The sequence below is a fragment of the Tupaia chinensis genome, unplaced genomic scaffold (genome assembly GCF_000334495.1).
Source record: "Tupaia chinensis unplaced genomic scaffold, TupChi_1.0 Scaffold000407_4, whole genome shotgun sequence".
In the NCBI taxonomy this organism is placed as follows: domain Eukaryota; kingdom Metazoa; phylum Chordata; class Mammalia; order Scandentia; family Tupaiidae; genus Tupaia; species Tupaia belangeri.
In genome coordinates, this window is record NW_006159912.1 from 5,284,793 (window position 1) to 5,299,981 (window position 15,189).

The window sequence follows — 15,189 nt, forward strand, 5'->3', positions numbered from 1 at the left end:
GAGAGGAAAAGTGAGAAGTCACCACCCCCCCCCCAGGGTAATGGCCATGCCACAATCCCTTCTCCATTTTCCTCTTGGGCCTCTGGTTCTGAGACTCGAACCACAATCAACCATGCAGGAATCCAGCACCTTAATCACCACACTACCTGCTGGTCTCCACTATGTGATATATTAAAAGGCAGCAGTTATATCTTTTTAGAGAATTTTTGACATTATTTATGCTATGATAGTCTCTACAGCAAAAATGGCAGAATTTGAACATTGTGTTTCTCTAATAAAAATATTTTACTTCTTCTGTTTGTACTTTTTTCCTTGGAAGGGGGGTGCTGTATATTTGTGTGTGGTATTCCTAACAAGGAGCTGTGACTACAGGTACATGCCACCAAGCTTGGGTCTTTGCATTTGTAATTAAAATTTGCAAGTCGAATATATCTTGAAAATGACATTTCTCTGTTTCAGCCTTATTTTGCCCTATAGATCAGTGTTTTGAAAACCAACAGGGCCACAGGTCTCTTTGGTAGTGAGCCGTTAGAATCAGTGAAAAATTCAAAGTAAAGATCGAAAAGGGCACTAGGAATAATCTACTCATATACATGTGCTAAAGTTGCAGCTTAAATGAACGCACACAGACTATAGGTGTCAGGAAAATCCCTAGGATTTATTTTTGAAGAATAATGACTTCACATCATTCTGATGTCTGTTATATGGCAGTGCCCTGACACATGATCATTTGATAAATAGAATTTATGTAGAGTATGTTTATAGAATTCGTCTCTTAGACTCTAGGTACTTTGATGGTGATTGAACAGAACCATTATTAATATCTTTTAGCATTAGAATCAGTTTATAGTGGATTTGAGCATGTTCAAGTGCAATCTAGTTTTACTTTTTTCTCACGATTTAAAAAAATCTTTCCATTTATCTCATTTTCAGCTAGTAAGGAAGACCTGAGTCTTTGTGATACTGTGTGACAATCAACAAAATGATTCAGAATTTTATGACTTGTGGCATTAATGGCATGTTACAAAACCCAGCTCCTTTCTATCTTCTGACTCTCTAGTACTAACTTTTTAAAACAAATATTTCTTGGTGCTCTACAAATAAGTCTATAGTAAATATTTCTGGATTTTCAGTCTCTGACCAGTTCTTCCTAAGGTTTTTCTATCAGAATTCAGTTTGTGAATTAAACAGTTTTTATATATGGCAGGATTGTTAAGCCAGCTAAAACTTAGTGATTATAAAACATTAATTCTTCCTGAATATAGTAGTTAGAGTTGCCTATGTAAATTAACAATCTTTAGTTAATTAAACAATTTTTAAATTCTGATATACCTCCCAACTCATCCTCTTTCCACTTTTCCCCACTCTCATCACACTCCAATGCGAAACTACAGCTGTGGACTCTCAGAAGGGAGAAAAGAAAGTCACAGCTGGATCATGGACTCGTATTTTCATTCTTTTGCTACTGAGGAAAGATGAAGCAGGTACATTTCAAAAGAACAGCTGACACTGCCCATACAGAGTCAGTAATTACGTCAGCCACCATACTTGGAAGTTTGTGGATCTTCTTTCACGTGTACGTGGCAGAGATCCATTTTGTGGGACTGCACAAGAAGGGAGTGACTGTAGACAGGATCCGTGCCAAGCATACGTTCTAAACCAGGTTCTCACCCTCTTCTTTCTGCTTGAGCTATGCTAACCAGAGGATCCTTATTTGATTGAAGTAGGCCTTATTGGTAACACATTACTGCCTGGAAAGGAAAATCTCGGCAATGTCTTTTTAAAGTTTCTGCATCATTTGTTTAGCCAACATGTCTCCTTGTATATAAGGAAACTTAAACCTGGAAGATATATTTACTGATTCTATAGGTGGGAAATATCAGGTGGTCTGTTGAAATGCAGAGACCTGGAGGTTTTGTTTTATTTTTGATTGTTTGTTTTTTTGGTGTTCTTGAAGAAATTTCTTATGTCATCAGTGAACAAGGAAAAACTTGAAAATTCTTTAAATAGCCCATGCTTTGATATTTGGAGTTAGGAGAGTATTCATAATAGGTATAGCATATACTGAAAAGCAACTTGAGCTTGGACGTTCCAAATACTCTATGAGAATCATATGAACTCTTTGGTTATTTCAGATGTGCTCCCACTGAAGTGAAATTCAGAGAAGTTAGGGAACCAACAGATGGTATCATGATTATGTCACTGGACTCCCACGTAGTCCACCATGGTTTGAGTCCTGGATCCAGTGGCTTAGAACTCATGCTGAGCACGTGTGTGTGCATGCACAAAATCCCCAGAAGAGACTGGAAAAGAAGGGATTGCGGCACGGCCATCCCCCATGGGGGGTGATTTCTTGCTTTCTGTCTCTCTGTCCCTCCAGTGAGTGCATGCATCTTTATAGCAAAAACATCTCTTTGAGAGAGAGAGAGAGAGAGAGAAGTTAGATCTTGTATGCCAGTAAAAACCACTTTATTTTAGAGGTACTTGTGGGCATACTGAAATTGATTCACACTTCCATTTTCTGATCATTTCTGCATGGGATCACTGTCACTATTAAGTTGGACTCTTCAAGTGGCCTCAGTTATTTAATCTGTGTTTTTAACATAATTAATCAGTTGTGAAATCAGAGAAGGGGAATTTAACCAACTTTTTTTTCTCTAATGAAATAGGATAGAATAAAGTGCTATTTTGCTAATGGCTCTGCAGACCAGCAGTACTGGCATTACCTGGGAACTTGATAATAGAGAATCTCAGACCCCAGTCAGACCTTCAGTGTCAGAGCTTTATCCGCAGCATACACATCTATCTGCTTTGTCACAAAATCTCAGAATTACTGTTTACAAAATATGGAAATAGGCAATAGGACAAATCAATGAAATAAAAAACACATTCATTAAATTGGTATTTCAATCTTACTTGTGTGTGTGTCATGAACATACTAGCTTGTACCTTACAATGTGGGTCACAGTCAAAAAAGTGTTATGTACGCTATTTTAATCGTGGTTGATAACATCATATCTCTGGTTGTGTTCTTACCACTAACTAATTATGAGAGTGCTATCCTTGCTGAGCATTGTCAACATTTCTAACGTTTCTTTTTACTTTCCAATGTCTTATTTTTTCCTTCTGCCTCACTTTCTTCTACTTACTGCCTCTTCCATGTCTCTTGTTTACTTCTTTGTGTCTGATGTACTCCAAGCCTCAGAATTGCACTCACTGTTAGAAAACCATTTTCCTTAAGTTTCAGTTTATGGTCAAATAGACTCAATTAATTGGGAAATTAATGCTAATTAGTAGAATATTTTATGTATTCCTCGTACCAGATTTAAAGAAGGACATATGCAATGTGCTTTCTTTTTGCATTTATTTCTTCAAAATGTCAGATGCTAACCTTATTTCCTGGAATGTGACCAAAACCAATTTTTAGTTCTATTTACTGCAAATAAAAATATGTGCTTTCTTTCTGTGGCTCTGAGACACCAATGCACCAATGGATAGCAAATGCTGTCATATCAATTTTTTTTTTTTTGCTATCATTAGCTCATTTTAAACATTTCAGGTCAGACAACAATACATTGGTTGCTACTGATCTCACTCTTTTGTGATTATTCCATTAACTTGTACTTTATTTAAAAGGGCTTCAGCACTGAATTGCATTTTATTTTGACTTAGAAATGCTGTAGGTGTGCTCTAGAAAAGGGGGAGAAATAGAAAATTTTGAAATTCCTAACTGAAAATTAAGAGCCTTATGACTACACATCATTCTGTTTATTGGTTTTTATCAGAATGTGGGATTACAAATGAGTACTAATTTTGTAGTTATTTTTATCCATACTCTATAACAGTATGATGTTCATGTGTTTGTTGACATTAAATGAGTTTTCCTAATTTTTTGTGCATTTTCCCCCCTTTTCCATGAAGGCCTTATCTCTTTGGAGCGGGATGTTTTTCCATAAAAGCTCCATGGTGAGTTCCAGTTCAGTCCCGCATGCCTAATTCATTTGCTGTACTCTGAAAAAGTAACTCTGTTTTGTAGCTTTGTTTTCAGTTGCATGGCCTGATCACAGAGAGATGAACCAAATTAATAATTTGTAGTTGGGACATGAATGTTGATATTTAAACTTTAAAAAAGTTTTCTTGATTTCATTTTGTTCCTTGTAAAGTTTTTTTTTAAAGAAACAAATGAATATTTTGAAAAAAGAAAACCAAAGCACTGTCTCATAATTACAGTTATTACAATCGAAATTACAAGACAAAGGCTAACACATGTTTAAAGCTTTGAGTAATATAATGATAGAAGTTCTCTGGATATCATGCTTAATATTTGAGGACATGATTTATTTTGAAATATGAATATATTTAAAGTATACCAAAATGCACCATAAAGTTTTTATTACATTTTATGTAGTCCTAAAGGGATATCAGTCAGTTCTGTCTGGGGACTAGTTTAGGTATTTAAGGAGCTATGTGATGAGGAAATGTGTATTTCACATGAAAATTCTCAATTTATTTTGAACGATTTACACCTGTGAGTAACATCATAGATTGCAGCTTTGTCAGTATTAGATATGACTATCACAGAAAAAAGAGTATATTTAATGCTTTTATGTAATGATTTAAAATAAGTTATAGCAAAAATCTGACATAAAATGTTTAGATGTTGAGTCAATGCTCCAGAATCAGACTGCCTAGGTGTTAAATTCCCAGCTCACATACTTACTAGTTATATGTTTTTAGGTGATATTCTAAAAACTCTGTTTCTTGTTTATCTGGTAAATGAAATCAGCAGCAGCACCTACCTCATGGGTTCATTAAATATATTAAATGAATTGAAAAAATATATATACATGTATGTAAGTAAGTGTCTGGTGTGTAGTAAATGCTCAGTGTTAGCTGCTATTACACTATTTGTGTTCTAGTTTAAAGGAAAAATATTGTGTTTGAAAACAGGTTTCTTTAAATTAGATCTTTTTTTAATTTGAGGAATGTGTGAGCCAAAAGAAAGTCTTGGGAAATGTTAGCAATATCTATTTTACTCATTTAATTAGAATGCCTCAAAGAGTGTTATCCCTATCTATGTAACTGTCATAATTACCACGGGGAGTTGTTCTGTCCCATTATTCTTGAAAACACATTTCGACCTTTTTCTCTTGGATAGAAAGAAGTTTAAATAGTTCCTTAAGGTTGAATTATTTGATATAATTTCAGTGTTAATATGCAACAGGAACATCTGAAAATATCATTGTTATCTAAGAATGGGTAACATAAAACAAATCACAGAATGTTTCTCTATGAAATGCAGCATCATAATTAGGACACAGTTTGCAAAACTATTCTAAATAAATTCAGGATATACGTAAATGTAAATCTCTTGGAAGTTGATTTTCGTTTTGTTAACCACATTTCTTCTAAAACCAAAGAAGATACGTGGATCTTTCTTAAGAGCTTATCATGAAAAGTGAATTTTAAATACCACATTCATATAACAGAATTTCTTTGTAGACTGAACTTAGAATTAAAGAATGAGTTTAGAATAAGTTTCTCATTCTAAGTACAAAGGAAAGAGCTTTAGTATGTTAATAAAGATTGAAGTTTTCTCATAGAAGTAAAAATGGAGTAACAAATGTTGTATGTTAAACAAGAAAAGTCCATTCCTTCAACAACTTATGTGCTCCTCACATTTAAGCAAAAGCACTTGTCAACCAGAAATGATTTGGGGTTGAAACAAGATTAAAAGAGCCAGATTAAAGAAAGGGATATATGAAATATAGTAGACTTCTAAATCATGGCCTGTCTTTTAGAAGACTGCTTTGTGGTCTGTTTGATGCCATCGTTAGCTCACAAGAACCTCGTTTTTAGTCACTTATACTAGACTAAAAGGTCCTCCTTTAAAATGCGTTAGTTTACCAGTGGTGCATGTTTTTTCCATTAAGATCTTAATGAAACCTCAAATTAAGGCAGCAAAATGAATATAAATTTGACAACTTCTTCCATGTTGTTTATAAGAGCTCCTTTGTTTTAATAGGTTTTACTATTTTTCCATGATATTTAGCCTTCAACCTGAGAATGTTTTTTATTTATTGTTCTGAAATAAAACATTATGCCAAATAAATATGTTTATTGTACTTCCAGTTGTAGGGTAATATATGTATTTTAGATGGAAATGAAATTTTTATAATTCTTCTTAAAATGAAATATAAATTTCTTGTGAAATTTTTTATTGGTTTCAGGTTGCAGCATTTATACTTAGCTAGGTTTTGCTTTTGGTATATCAGGATTTCTGTGAATTTTTTAATCTTCATGAAATTGGTTTAGTTTTTAAAATTTATACATTTTCAGGTGAGTCAGTTTAAAAAGTATCTTTATGTTTAATAACAAATAAGCTTGTAACAAGGAAACTATGCAGGCCATTTTTGGTATTTTAGTCACTTTAGACTTCCCTGGTATTATGTGTCCTGTGGGTTAATTTAACTAGGATATTTAGATTTGAATAACCATGTAAAATAATGCATGGATAACATCCATTTTTAAATATAAAAAGTTAAGAGAAATAATTTTAGCATGAATTTTTAAACTTGCTTTCACTATTACAAATAGTTAACAGTATTTATTGCACTCTTAGCATACACTTAGTATTGTATTTAAGCTACTGTTATTTTGGAATTGCTTATCAAAAAATATACATAACAGATGGCCAATAAGTAGTCCATATTGATATCCCTCACTCGTAAAGTCTTTATATAATATTAATTTTAAAGAATTACAATATACATATGTCAAGTTACATTTAACATTTTAATTCTATTCTATGATTATATAATTTATCTAAACAAATGTTCTCATGAGAATTTTTTTTAATTTACAGTTTCACTTTTTGTAGTATTTATATGGAGAAGAGAATAGTTTCTTACCTGCCAAGTTTACATAAATCTGTTAAGACATTTAAGAATGATTTTAGATCAAATAGAATAATTTTAGATAGATTATCTTTAGTGATTTAGAATGAAATAATTTCTATTCCCCCTCTTAGGTCTTATTTTAGAAAATAAAATTGAGAATGAGAGAAAACTACATTTCTTTTAATGGCTTAATCATAATGAAAAATATACATTGTTTTTTCTTTTTTAATAGTCTTTACACCACTTATAATTCTTACATTAACACTGTGTTTTACATTTACACTCTAACGTGAATGGTTCCTTTACCTTTTAGAAAATGAAAGAGGTAGTGCTCCTATCTCACGTTAGCTCCTCGCATGTTTCTGAACAAGGCACTGGGCCACATCGTTGCCGATCACGGCGTCCACAGATACCCCACACGCATCTTATTCTGGTGTACCTGGGGAAACCATCTACATTGGGATCCTCATCCTAGAATTCTTAAGGTTATCATTGGAGTTTTGTTTTTGTTTTTGTTTTTGTTTGCCTTTGAGTGTGGACAGAAAACAGGCAAGAGAAATTCAATATCTTAATCTGACCAAATTACAAATACAGAAGGAGCCAAAGGGAGAGGAAAGGATAACTTCAACTGCCTTTGTAAATATTTTTATGTCTTTAGTAATGTTAATATCCCAACAGTTTCTTATGGTGGCAGTGACAGTGATTATCATGCTATGATTAGGTAGCTAAGCCTTTGTTCAGAAGAAATGGCAGAATTAAACTCCTCTGATTTTTTACTGTGCAATCTATCTTGGGTTTTTGTTTGCATGTTCTTTCTCTTTTGATAATGTTCATTTATGTGAGGATTAGTCAATGTGTTGTTTTGTGATCATTGTTTTCCCTGAAATGGTGAAAGTTAGGTTGGTTGAATTTTTGTGTTTTGCTCAAAAGTTAAGTCAATTTTTTCTTTATTTTGAACATAGAATTATTTATGAAATTATAATAGGAGTAAAGGATAGGGGGCTATCTTAGAAAGGATTCTGTCAGGACTGTCAGTATATTTTTTTTCTCCTGTGTAATCATTTGAAAAAATGAATGAGGCCTAGGTGCATGGGAGGCCTGGGTTCAGTTTCTGGGTTGACCTGAACATGCTGGGTGTGACACCTGTGTGAAGATGTAATCCTAGCTAATTGGGAGGCTGGAGCACAAGGATTGTGACATAGAGAGGCCCTGTCAAAAATGCCTATCTATGGCTCTTTCTCATTCTCTCTGATAAAGGGAAAAGCAGTTGGATGAGTTTACATAATAATAGTTAAACTTCTGGGCACATAAATAAATGTTTTAAATCTTTGTGTTTTTTTTTAAAGAATTACTTTATCTAACTCTATTTATTTTTAAATTAATTAATTAGTTAATTTTTAATTTGACCTGAGAGGGAGGGAGGGAGAAGGAGAGAGAGAGAGAGATCAAGCTGCCAGGTCCGGGACTCGAACCACAGTCGGCCATGTGGGAGTCCAGCGCACTTAACCACCATGCTGCTCGCCAGCCCCTATATCTATGTATTATTAAGTTAATAAATTATAAATAAATGAGAGACGGTTTCTAGACATTAGAGGAACTCTCTTTTAAATTTGAAAATATTTTGTAATGGGATTTGTTATAACTCCTTTCAGAGAAGAAAGCAAGAAAGCAAAAAAGATTTTCTATAAGGATTGGTTCACCAGTGTGTAAATTTATTATATATGATTTGTAAGTCCAGCAGTTTTCCATTCCATTCACATATGAATCATGTTACAATGTTTCATCTTTCCCTCAAGAAGAAGTTATTTTGCAATAGAAATATTCTGGGTAATTTTGGAAAAATTCATGCCTGGTATGTCACGGACATGCATTAGTCAGAAAACCGTTCTACCTCTACTATATATTGCTGGATTTATTCACTTTAAAATTTAGGATGAGAGGCAAATTGAGCTGCTAACTTTGAGCATATCACATAGAAAATATAAGAGATCTTTAAGAAGTTAGTGGAAAATGTGTATTATGGAAAAACTGCACGAATTTAAAATTTTTTCTACACCTGAATAAGCTCTCCCTCAATTTCATTTTTCCACTAACTCTTTGAAGTTCCTTCATTCTTTTTAAATAGCCTTTGCAGTAGATTATTTCTTGTTTTTATATCCCTCTAATCTTATTTATACATATATATTTCTGTATTTCTATTTTGCTTTAAATACCACAGTTATTCCAGATATATCGCGTTGTCAGGAAAATCATGACACATTTTTACATAGAAAAACCCAGTGACTTTCCTGATGACCTAACAGAATGATGATAGTGATAACTCGATATTAATGTATTCACTCCATATGCTCCATACCCAGTGCACAACACTATGTCATGTAGTAGCAAGTTATTCTCAGAGATCAAAACTATTTTGGTTCCTCATTAAACCGAAACCTTTACTAATGGAATTTATTAAAGTCCTATCAGAAAAATAATTAGAATTAATCAAATATAAGCATAAAAATAATAATGCTTGGAACCACCAGTTGGCATAATGTCTATGTTGCTGAACTCCCATGTAGTCAACTGTGGTTCAAGTCCTGGACCTGGTGGCTTAAACTCACGCCAGGCATGTGTGCGTGCGTGCCCAAGATCCTGAGAGGAGAATGTAGGAGAAGGGATTGTGGTGTGGCCATTCTCTCTGGGGAGTGATTTCTCGCTTTTTGTCTCTCTGTCTCTCTCTGTCTTTCTGGTGAGCACATGCACCATATAGCAAAAACCTCTCCAAAATAATAATAATAATAATGCTTGACAAAAATTAAACTTACTTTTAACCTAAAATATTTATTTTCTATAGGATATAATGTAAAATTACATTATGTGGTGCTTTTTACTTATGTGTTCCAAACCTGTATTATGTAACTTAGAGAAATACAAAAAAATACTAACTTGCAACAGGGGTTGATTAGATTTTAAGCTAATAAACATATAGAATATATTTTTGTGTGTTCGAAGTCTTCATTGATGTTCTGTCATTTTTCTAATCAATATCTTGTTGAAGTCTAAATTAATGTTCTGTCATTTTTCTAATCAATATCTTGTTATAAAGGTGGCCATTTGGTTCAGTAGCAACTATTTTTACATATGCTTAGGATGTATGTAGAGGAGCCATATTTTTTTCTTAAGAAGTGGTTTACTCATTACTTACATGATTTAAAAACAGCAACAATCATGGAAATATTATCTAGTCATTTAGAAAAATCCTTAAAGTTTTTTTTTTTTTGTGCATCATAATATCACTGTTCCAGTATGGTGGTTCTAGTAAAAGCACATAGCCACATGATCGCAAATAACTTTAAAAAAATTCTAGGGTCAGTCCCACAACCTACTGGTTAAGGAAGCCAGATCCCAAATGGCCAACCAGAGCTTAAATCCTGGCATGGGCAACTTGGGAAATGTGCTGGGTATGTGTGCATGTGTGTGACCCAGATGCTGACAGGATGGAGACATGGAAGAGGAGCAACTATGGCGTGACCATGCACCATTGGGGAGTGCTTTCTCTCTCTCTCTCTCTCTCTGGCGAGTCCAAGTACTCTGTAGCAATTTAAAAAAAAATTAGAATAGTTTTATCTCTCCTCTTTGCCTGGCCTTCCAAAGCCCTTAAAAGGTTAAAAATGACCAATACTACTTTAAAGAAGCCAGAAACAGGAGTTGTCAGCTCAGTGATAGTACTTTAATGGTGGAAATAAAAAATTTGAAGGAAAACTTATATTTTAAGTAATGCAACAGACTGCACCATAACGTGAAAGAACAGTCCTTATGCCAGGGACCTAGATATGAAAGTGGTCAAGTCTATGGTAGAATGAAACTTTCCTTTCTGGAGCCTTCTCTTTTGAGTTGTGGCACATGCAGCTATGAAGAAGTGGAACTGCAGGAGGGACCAGCATTTAGCATGATGGCTATGTTGCTGGACTCCCACGTAGTCGACCACGGTTCAAGTCCTGGACCTGGTGGCTTAAAACTCACGCCGGGCGCATGTGCATGCGTGCCCAAGATCCCGAGAGGAGAACAGAGGAGAAGGGATTGCGGCGTGGCCATCCCCCCCCGGGGGGTGATTTCTCACTTTCTATCTGTCTCTCTCTGTCTGTCTGTCTGGCAAGCGCACACGCCCTATAGCATAAACCTCTCCAAAATAAATAAATAAATAAAAGGGGTGGGAACTGCAGAACTAGATTCTTTTCCTCAAAGAAAATTAAAAAAAGGTATCTTTATTCCCTGTCACTGGACGGCTGACTGTGACTGGTGTTGATATTTGAGGCATGACTTTGATTTATTTGGGGAGCGATGCGAAGTGTTTGGGAAATGTTAGTGATGGATAGAAGCAGCTTTTCCTTACAGAGCATGCGCATCAACATGGATTTGGTTCAAAGGCAGAGACTGAAGGGACCAATCCTAGCTGCCTCTGATCCAGATTTTTTGCCTTCCTTGAAGGACAGATGCCAAAATAAAAATCGTAGAAAATAATATATTTGAGAGGAGACTATTTCAAGTGTCATAGGAACTGGGAAACTGACATTACCAAAATATGACTTTTTAAAAAATGAGGTTAGAGGCCCAGTCACTGTGGCATAGTGGTCGTGCAGTGCCTTACAGGGCTGGAAGCCAAATGGCCAATGTGGGGTTGGAAGCGTGGATCAGTGTGAAAACATGCTGAGTATGAGTGTGCGCATGCGTGGGCATCCTGAGGAGCTCAAGGGCTGGGGAAGGGAGGTTTTGGCATGAGAAGGCCTTGTTGAGGGTGCTTCTCTCTCCTTCTCTCTTCTTTTCTTTCTCCCTCATTTGCATGTATGCACGCATGCTCTCTCATTAAAAAACAACAACAAAAAAAAAGGCAAAAGAAATTAGGTAATGGCCACGGTCTGTGTAAGAGAATTAATATTTGTTAAGGACTGTGATACGGGGAAGCACTGCTCTGGGAACTTTACTTGATTTATCACGCATGCTCTCTCATTAAAAAACAACAACAACAAAAAAAGGCAAAAGAAATTAGGTAATGGCCACGGTCTGTGTAAGAGAATTAATATTTGTTAAGGACTGTGATACGGGGAAGCACTGCTCTGGGAACTTTACTTGATTTATCTAATAAGTGGTTCTCCCACTGTGCATACATCAGAAACCCCTATAGGATTTGTTCAAAACAAAACACAGATTGTTGGACCCCATCCCCAGAGTTTTTGACTCAGTAGGTCTGGGATAGGGCCTGATTAGTATTAGTCTGTATGCCTGGGATGTTCCTAGGTGGTACTCCTAGCCAGGGGCCACACTTTGAGATCAAATAATGTAATTCTTAAAATAACCTTATGTGGTAATCATTACTATTTATATTTTATATAGAAGTAGTCTGAGCTCTGAGAGTTTAATAACTAGTCACCAGCTGATAAGTGACAACATTGGCCTTCAGACTCAGGTTTCTTTCTGGCTCTAGAGACCACAGTCTCTTTTCATCCTACCTACTTTTTTTTTTTTCCAGAAAGAGAGATTGTTGCTATAGAGCATATGTGATCGCTGGAGAGATCCAGAGAGACAGAGAGACAGGAAGCGAGAAATCACCCCTCCAGTGGGGATGACCATGCTGCAGTCTCTTCCCCTCCATTCACCTCCTAGGATTTTGGGCACACACGCACACATGCCTGGTGTGAGTTTCGAGCCACCTAATCTGTGGTTCAGACCGTGGTTGACTATGTGGGATTCCAGCGACATTACCATTACTCCATTTGCTGATCCCTATCCCACCTACTTCATTAAAAAAAATAAATAAAGAAAAGTGAGCAAAAGTTGGTACACATAAGTTTGACATGAGAGCTCTGGTAGTCATTGTATCCCACCTGGTCTGTGATCTTGCCCAGTATACATTGAGGCTCTTTTCTGGTCTATAAGTGTGAGAAAATAATTTACCTAACATGGTTGGTAAAATTGCTCTTGAGCTTCCTGGAAGCCCTTGATACATCAAAAGCAAACACAGTGTGGCTAGCCCAGTCACCTAGTGGTTAAGGGACCCAGGTGCTACACTGCTGATGGTACAGTTCAAATCCTGACTCTGGTGGCTTAAAAAAGGTGCCAGGTGCATGTGGGTGCATGCTCCAGATCTCGACAGGATGAAGAAATGAAGAAGAGATTGCTGCATGACCATGCCCCATGGTGGTGGTGGTGGGGGGGTGCTCTCTGCCTCTCCTTCTCTTTCTTTGTCTCTCTCAGGTGAGCATTCTCACCTGCTAACATATTAAAATGTTTTCTTTTTTAAAATGAGGACAGAAATATAGGATATGAAAGAGAATGAAAAGTTGATATTTGAAATTGAGGGCATGAAAGCTTATTTGTAGAAAAGAAAAAGAAAAGAAACAATACCATATAACTAATGGTAGTTAAATGAAATAACAGTTAATAAATATGTCCTTGAACTTGTAAGAAACAGAAGATTTGTGCTTGAGAGGTAAATGGATATTAAGCTCTTTTCCCTGAATAAACTGGTTTTCTAAAAATCCAAGGCTAAAAAGAAACAACAGGTGGAATATAATTGCAATAGATTATTAGATCTCCTCCCTGTATATTGTCTACACACATAGTATTGTGGCTGAGAGCACTTTTCAGATTTTTTTTGATATCATCTCATTTTCATATGCTGTCTCCATTTACTTGTATTCTTAATCACACATCTTATATAGTAAAATGAAATGATAAATTATTTTATTATTGTGAAATGTTTATGCTGATACTATTGTTTCACATTGAAATCTCCAGGGAAATATTTATCTGACAAAAAGTGACTTGGATTTTGCCAACACATATTTCAAAGTGGAGTTAGTTGTTTTTGTTTGTTTTTTGTTTTGTTTTGTTTTTGTTCTGTTTTGTTTTCCTGGGGCCAGCAGGTGGTATGGTGGTTAAAAGGCTGGCTTTGCAGTTCAAGTGCTGGACCCAACAGCTTGGGCACATGTGTGTTTGTCCAAAATCCCAACAGGAGAATGGAGGAGAAGGGATTGTGGAGTGGCCACCCCCCAATGGGAGGTGATTTCTCATTTTCCCTCTCTGTCTCTCTTCGGCCAGCATATGTGCCCTAATGAAAAAAAAAAAAAAAAGGAGTTACTTTTTTATTGATCTTCTAGTTTCTCTCTGGATAAGTCTCTGCAACTCAAAACTAATTTTACTTTTATTCCAGAACATACTCTCATATACATACAGTTAATAATTAAGGCACAATGCATGTCTAAAGTGGAAGATTTAAATACTAAAGGGTGAAATTTATATAAAAAGATCTCATTTTACAGAGTACTGTCATTTTTTCATCATGGTAATTTTTGTTTGTTTTTTACTGTCATTTTATTTTTTAAGCAAAGTTAAACCACCTCCTCAAATTTCACCCAGCAAATCGATGGGCGGAGAATTTTGTGTGGCTGCAATCTTTGGGACATCCAGGTCATGGTTTCCAAATAATGCAGGTCTGAAAAGAGAAAAAGGTATGTATTTTTACTTAAGTTCAATCTTGCCATTTGTAATCTTAACTTCTTAAGAAAAATTGATGACAGTTCTAGAATAATCTTGTACCCAGTAGTCTAGAAATAGAACTTTCTGTTCAATTAATGTGTGTGTCCCCTCAACTACTGAAGCCTGGCCAAGAAGATTGAAATCTACCCTTTCACTGTGAACATGAAACGAACTGCCCAATGGATGGTATTGTTTTCGTTGGTTTGTATGGTTTTGTGTTTTTGGTGACAGCTTACAGATCTCAATGCTATTAATTCCATACCCATTTTACAACTTTTACATTTTTCAAACTATATAATTTCATGCCATTGTCTCTGAAATACAGAGAAAAAAAACCTTATTTATCTCTATTTTGGAGATGAAGAACTTGTGATCAGCAAGTTTAATAAACTTAGATATAGGCACTAGTTAGTAGGTGATGGACTCAGCTTAAAACTAGGTTTTAACACCAAATTTTGATTAAAATAATAATAATAATAGTAATAATAATAAACCAGACCTGGTGACATGCTCCTGTAATACCAGGTGCTTAGGAGGGTGAAGCAGGAAGATCTTGAGTTTGAGGCCAGAGTGGGCAGCATAGCGAGATCCTGTCAAGAAAAAAGAAAGAAAAAGAGAAAAAGGGAAAGAAAGATGGTAAGGGAAAAAATAAGAACCAGTAACTTGATCATGTTTTAAAAACATGAGTAGGGCCGGCAGGCGCCATGGTGGTTAAGGGCACTGGACTCCTACATGGTCAACCATGGTTCAAGTCCAGGACCCGGTGGCT

General features: G+C 35.5%; 1 protein-coding gene across 2 annotated transcripts in view; it reads left to right on the forward strand.

Annotated features, from left to right (window-relative positions):
• BCAS3 (BCAS3 microtubule associated cell migration factor) overlaps window positions 1–15,189 on the forward strand; it is a 341,361-nt gene that overhangs the window by 265,907 nt on the left and 60,265 nt on the right. The window contains exons 18-19 of one of the 2 annotated variants that reach the window (XM_006154459.3): window positions 3,922–3,966; window positions 14,268–14,392. In XM_006154459.3, coding sequence (XP_006154521.1) covers window positions 3,922–3,966; window positions 14,268–14,392 — 170 coding nt within the window. The remainder of the gene's footprint in view (window positions 1–3,921; window positions 3,967–14,267; window positions 14,393–15,189) is intronic. The other variant, XM_006154460.3, reaches the window with a different exon arrangement.